At 48.5% G+C, this 6,000-nt stretch overlaps 1 protein-coding gene across 6 annotated transcripts in view; it reads left to right on the top strand.

The window, feature by feature from the left end:
- Positions 1-1,404: 1,404 nt before the first annotated feature.
- RAPGEF2 (Rap guanine nucleotide exchange factor 2) overlaps positions 1,405-6,000 on the top strand; it is a 235,440-nt gene continuing 230,844 nt past the window's right edge. For all 6 annotated transcript variants that reach the window (XM_090288745.1, XM_090288741.1, XM_090288742.1 and 3 more), the window contains exon 1: positions 1,405-2,581. In XM_090288745.1, the coding sequence (XP_090144871.1) occupies positions 2,513-2,581 (69 nt within the window). In that variant the 5' untranslated portion in view covers positions 1,405-2,512. The remainder of the gene's footprint in view (positions 2,582-6,000) is intronic.

Below are 6,000 nucleotides of genomic sequence, written 5' to 3'. Positions count from 1 at the left end.
GGCTGTGGGCGGGGCACGTTTGGGGAAGATGATCTGGAGCCTGGTTTGCACATGTTAATTCTGAGATGTCTATTAGACACCAGATGGAGATGTCAGGTATATTTTTTCACTTCATTAGATTTGATTTTCTTCTTCTCTCTTTGCAGTTCTGTAGTGGCACTTACTCATGTTCTTTGCTTTCAAGGTGGTGGTCTATGTTATAGAGAATTTGATTCTGGGGCTCGGCTAAGGGGCAAAAGAGAAATATGGGGAAGCACTTTCAGCAAGAGTAATATAAAAGGATCTAGAGATACAATTTATAACTTGGATCCAGTTTCACGGGGTTGCTCAGTTGCTTCTCTAATTAGAAGCCACAGGATCTGTTTAATGCCACATGGGTCACCTAAGGACCTCAAAATGTTTGCTCACGACCTATTCCAAGTGGTTAAAATAAACTAAATGTTTAAAAAGCATGTTTGAAAATTTGAAAAAGTTCAATATACTAGGTCATAAAAGTAACAATCCTCCTCTAAGTATAGCCTCCACAGAGACATCAAAACATGAACTTGTTGGGGAAGGGGGAGGAGGGAGGCAGATAAAAATAAAACCCTAGGACCAGAACAGCAGAGCTGTTCCCGGTGCTTGGCTGACCTTACACACCTTGACCTGGCTCAGAAAGGGAGAGCGAGGAGGAAATGAAGCATCGGGGGGTGGTACCATCTTTAAGGGCCGTGTTTTAGTGTTCTCTGCACCAAGTGACTTGGGCTTGGAACTATGGGACCTGGATAAGGACGTTTGCTCTGTCTAATGCAAAGCCAGATCTGTCAATGTCTCAGATTATGTCACAAAACCATCCGGGTCTCGCTAACACCTTTAAATCTGGCGTGTTTGCGTGTCTGGGGTGGTACTGGGTCTAGTGTTGATACTGGCACGTTTCGATCTCCTTAATTTCGTGGTCAAATCAGTGAAGGTGCCAGAATGAGCACAAAAGGCAGGACAGGAACGCTTTCCCTACAAATAAGCAAAATAAATCCTTAGGATTTGTCGCCTGTCAAGCAGCTTGGAGCCAACCCTTGGGTTCAAAATGATTGCCAAGTGCGGGGCCAGGACACCGGAGCCAGGTCGTGCAGGGCTCTGACCAGCTCCACCGAGGGCGCGGTGACCCCCGCGCGGCCTGGGCTTTCGGCTCACCTGGTCACCACCAAAGGTCTGACCAGCTCCACCGAGGGCGCGGTGACCCCCGCGCGGCCTGGGCTTTCGGCTCACCTGGTCACCACCAAAGGTGAGGCTTCCGCGAGAGGGCGCGGCCGGCAGGCAGGCGCCTGAACCAAGATGGGGCGGGCCCCGCACTACGGGCCGCTCCGCCCCCCGATGATGCGGCGCCCGCCGACTCGCCCCGGTCCTGTCACTCACTGCTCACCATGGTTGCAGCACAAAGCAACAAGCCCGGGAGGCCGCTTCCTCCCTAAGGAGCGGCTCCGGCGGCTGGAGAAGGCGCTGGAGGAGGAAGAGGCGGAGGAAGAGGAGGGGAATCGCCGCTTCCCAAACACTCTCCGAGGGGTCTGTGCGCGGCTCTCGGCAATCCGCCTGCCCGGAGTCCGGATCTCGGCAGCCCGTGGCCCGCTTTCCCCTCCCCCGCCCCGCACAGACCTGGAACAAAGTTGCCAAGAGCGACTGGGCCAGTGGGCTGCAGCCCGGGTCGGGTGCTCTGGCCGCCGCGGCGCCGGCGCCTGGAAAGCTTCGCTCCGGGCGCGCTGATGGGGGGAGGCGGCGACGGCGGAGCCCAAGGCGGCAGCCGGAGCCACAGAGGCGGCGGCGGAGGCGCTGGGGCGGCCCGAGGGGATGCAGCAGCAGTCGGGAGGGACGGCCGAACCCAGTAGACGATCCGGAGCAGCAGGGACAGCGGCCGAGTCGGTCAGGCTTCGCAGCGCCCGGACCTGAGCCACTCTTCCCCGGCGGCCGCGGTGCCCCGGTGCCCCAGGCTTGGGGACGCGGTGATCGGAGTGTTTTCCGGAGAACCCGGGGCGGTGCGAGCCCCTGAGAGGAGGGTGACCCTCCGCGCGGGAGGGGAGAGGAGGCCCCGCCTGCCCTTAGCCCTCCCCCTCCTCACTGTCGCTCGTACCTCCCTAAAAATAACTCAGGCCCGCCGGGGCCAGGAGGAGCTGCCACTGTCCCCTGAGTGAAGCCGGGGGAGGCGTGTCAAGCCAGAGCCCGGAGGGGAGCCGGGCGCGCCAGGAAGCCTTGCCCAGCCCCGCGGCGAGGAAGAAGAGGAGGAGGAAGGGGAGTTCCCGGCTGCCGATCGTGCGGATCGGGAGCTGCGTGTAGCCAGCGTCCCTCGCGCGGCCTCGGTCTCCCGCCAGGTCTTCTGAGCGCCTGTCCCGCACTCCCGGCCACCGGGCCCTCCGCCTCCTCGGTTTGGCTCACTAGCCTTGGGCTGGCGGGCGGAGCGCGCAGGGCGGAGGCAGCAGCTGCGCTGGGCCAAGAGGAGGCCGGCGAGGGTGCGGAGCGGCCCCAGCCGGGCGCGCGGGGGGAGATGGCGTCCTACGTGGATAACAGCTTCCGCCAAGCGGTGATGAAGAACCCCGCGGAGAGGACCTCCCAGGTGAGACCCGTCGGGACTTGGCCACATTTGTGTCTCTTAGGCTGCGCGCTCCCGGGTCCCCCCACACCTTCCTGATGCAGCTCACCCCGCGCACCCTATCTTTCCCAATAGGACCCCCAACTTCCAATCCCATCCCATCTCCGAGTCTTTCCCACTGGTCATCTGGCTTTATTTTCCAGTCTCCTGGATGTTCTCCTCCCTATCGCTGCCCTCCCTATTCCTGACCTTCCCCCTACGTATGCCTAGCGGAGGGAATTCTGTTAATTAGCTTCCCCTCTCCCCAGCCGCACATCGGCCCTCTTAAATCTTGGGGAGTGGGGTGGGTGTCATCTCCTTTCGCCTACTCTTGCCACCTTGGACGCAGGCCCCCTCCTTCCCAGGCATGTGGCCCCTTCCGCCTTTAGAGTTCGATGGTGTTGAAAATGTATTGCAGGAAACTTGTATGGGTCTGCGAAAGGCAAATCCACGTTGACCTTCTAAGTAAACATTGAGATGTCTGTATGTTTATTTTGTTCTTTTGAAAAAGGGATGCAGCTTTCCAGTGAAAGGAGAAAAATGTTGAATAGCTAGTGCTTTTAGTTTAAATCGCTGACATAAATGCAGAGCAGGCATATTCAAATACAACCCCGGGAAGGGCACCCTGCGGATCTCTTTGGTGTTGCACAACCGTGTCAAAATTAGATAAGTTTGTTAATCTTTATACGTTCGTTTACCTTCAGGCCTATTTTTCTCTTCCCTTAACTGGAGGAATTGCTGCTGATGTTGGATTTGGTCGTTTCAAGTTGGACTAGAGAGGGGGAAATTTTATAAAAATGTGGTTGGAATTTTTTTTTGCCTTTAGTTGCTGTCTGGTTAATGACGCATATTTGTAAGCGTTGGGATGGTCTGCCAACCCTCTTAAGACAAATAAGCCCTTCTGATCCTTGGGACCATCAGACACTGAGGATCTAATGCTTGAAAGAGTTACTGTGCCTGTTAAGTGTTGGATGCCATCTGTTCAAATCCAAATGTTCTTCTTCTCTGATGTTGATTATTATTATTTAATGTGAGGAGAACAGAATAAAATAGAATCTTCCGCTGGCTGCCTTTGGACAAGGCCCAAGAATGGCACCTGGTACCGTTTTTGATTTTTCATTTTTCTTGATGGAGCCGTCACATCTAGGGAATCATAGTTTGCATGTATTTACCAAATGTTTGGAAGACGGGTGATAATTTTACAAGAAAATTCATTTCGAAGTATCTCCAGAAAGTTTCTATTCTAAAGGATTATTTTATCCAAAACAAGGAGTGTCCTGCTTTGATCACATCCTTGGGCATCATTGCACTGCCTCTCTTGTACCTCCCTTATCCAATATTTGTTTTTAAAATTGTTGGATCAGTCTTCTGCACCTGAAAATGCTCATTCCCAATCAGTGTGATGAAAAAGTGAAATTCAATGAAATAATTCACTTTTTGAAGTGCCAAGTGAAATCGCACATGCTGAGAATAGTAGAACCTAGTAAGAATGGTCAGAAAATGATGTCAGAGGCCTTTAGTGGGAATTAGAGAAGGGGGAAGTTGTGGTGCCTCTGGTAGATTAATTAGAATAGCAATGATTGGAACCCTACTATGGGTGTGTGTGTGGGGGGGGTTGTTTCATCAAACAAGACTCTTAAGAGACAAAACCTTCATTGTGACAGCATGTGGATTGTGCCAAGTAAATGAACTGTTAAACTTTCCTGTTCCTATGCCAGTTGTGTAGAATAAAAATGGACCCAGCGTAGAACTTGGCCTGAATCAGAAGTGAGCCAGTGACTGCTAACACTACTTGGTGGGAACTTCATTTACCGTCTTAAAACCGGACGTTTCCGCCCACCAACCCTTCCTAGGAAAAGGAAACAGATAGAAAGCTGCCAAACATTTTGTACATCTGAAGTGTCAGCACTATAGACTTTGATGTCCATTTGGTTATTGCTAATCACATTTATTTATTATTGTTTTAAAGAGAAAGTAGGTTTTAATATGAATGCTTTGCATCTTCACCTGGCTTGTCAAAAATGACCTGAAAGTTTGAAATTGCCTCAAGTTTTGTAAAAAAGAAGTTGCTTTTTCTATGGAGTGCCTTGTTAATGCCATGCTGCAAAGTTTTTCTGTACTGTCTTTTTCATGAATGCTTGAGAGGTAGAATTTTGTAATATAAGAAAAGCAAACTGAAATAAGCTTGATATCTTGCACAGAAGGATATGAACTAGGAAAGTTCTGCTGTCATGCTTCCTTCTGTTTCTCAGATAGACACTATAAAGGAGTTTGTATGATTCTCATTACACGCAAAAGGAAGGTGCTTTAAGAGAAGAGAATACAGGAAAATATAGACATAATTTTTGTTAAATTCAGTTTCTTTCTTTTTTTAACCCTAGCTGTTCAGCTTTTCTCCTATTCTCGTTGAAGACAGTTTTGTATTTAGGTCAATCAATTGCCTAGAAGTAATTGCAATGTTGCTAGTGTAACCCAAGTAATTAGCTAGAAGAGGATCTGGGTGTGGGGAGAACCCCAGTGTAAACAAAGGAACTTTGAAAATTAGGAAGATTTTCAGGCCCACCTGGAAAAATGGGAACCCATTTTATTTAGGTATGTCATTAGAGAAGAGGAATGGTAAAGAGAAATTAAAAAATTGTCACCTGCCCTTTTAGCCAGGCCATGAATATTCAGATTTAAGGGGCTGTCGGTATTTCACCTGATATCCTGAGAGGAGGAAAAAAGTCGTCTTTAACCCAATGTGTGTCCCATATTTTCACCTGGAAACCTGGCTAAGTTCTAGTCAATGGGGCACTGTGTTCTGAATAACAAACCCTCTTGAAAATAATGAACACTAAATGTTCTATGGATAGCTTTCAATGCACCTCTGTTGAAAAACCAGGACCCTTAAGTAATGGCTTTATTAAACTATTTCGGTTTATGTCTTTAATCACTTACATAGGAAGCTTGGTCACCAAAGCAATTTAGTGAAGTAAAAGATGTAAATAAATTACAAACAGCTTTATCCCCCAAGGCTTTAAACAATAAAATGATTTTGCTAAACCATTTTATTAAGTTGTTGAGTTCAGACCCCTTGAAATTGCTTCTGTAAAGCATTTAAATACATAATGTTTTTAGTTGTTCAGGTGAAACATCTATTGAAGAATTGTTTCCTCCACTTTAAAGACCTACTTTATTGTGTTTTTAACTAATTGTAAAAGTTACTTTTAAAATAAAATGGCCCCACCTTATCCCCTTCTAGTTAGTAAGATTACTGTGTTTTTCCCTATTAAAAAAACATTTTTCTTTTGACTCTTGTACCTTCTGATTTAGTTGCTAACTCATGAATTTGTGAGCTGAGAGTTCCTAACAGGACAAGACTTAATTCTTTGCAAAGTCACTTAGAATACATCTTGAGTCATAAT

The sequence above is a fragment of the Furipterus horrens genome, unplaced genomic scaffold (assembly GCF_987537825.1).
Source record: "Furipterus horrens unplaced genomic scaffold, mFurHor1.1.pri manual_scaffold_10, whole genome shotgun sequence".
NCBI lineage: Eukaryota > Metazoa > Chordata > Mammalia > Chiroptera > Furipteridae > Furipterus > Furipterus horrens.
Note: the sequence above shows the minus strand (reverse complement) of the source record. Positions and strands in the feature narration are given on the sequence as shown.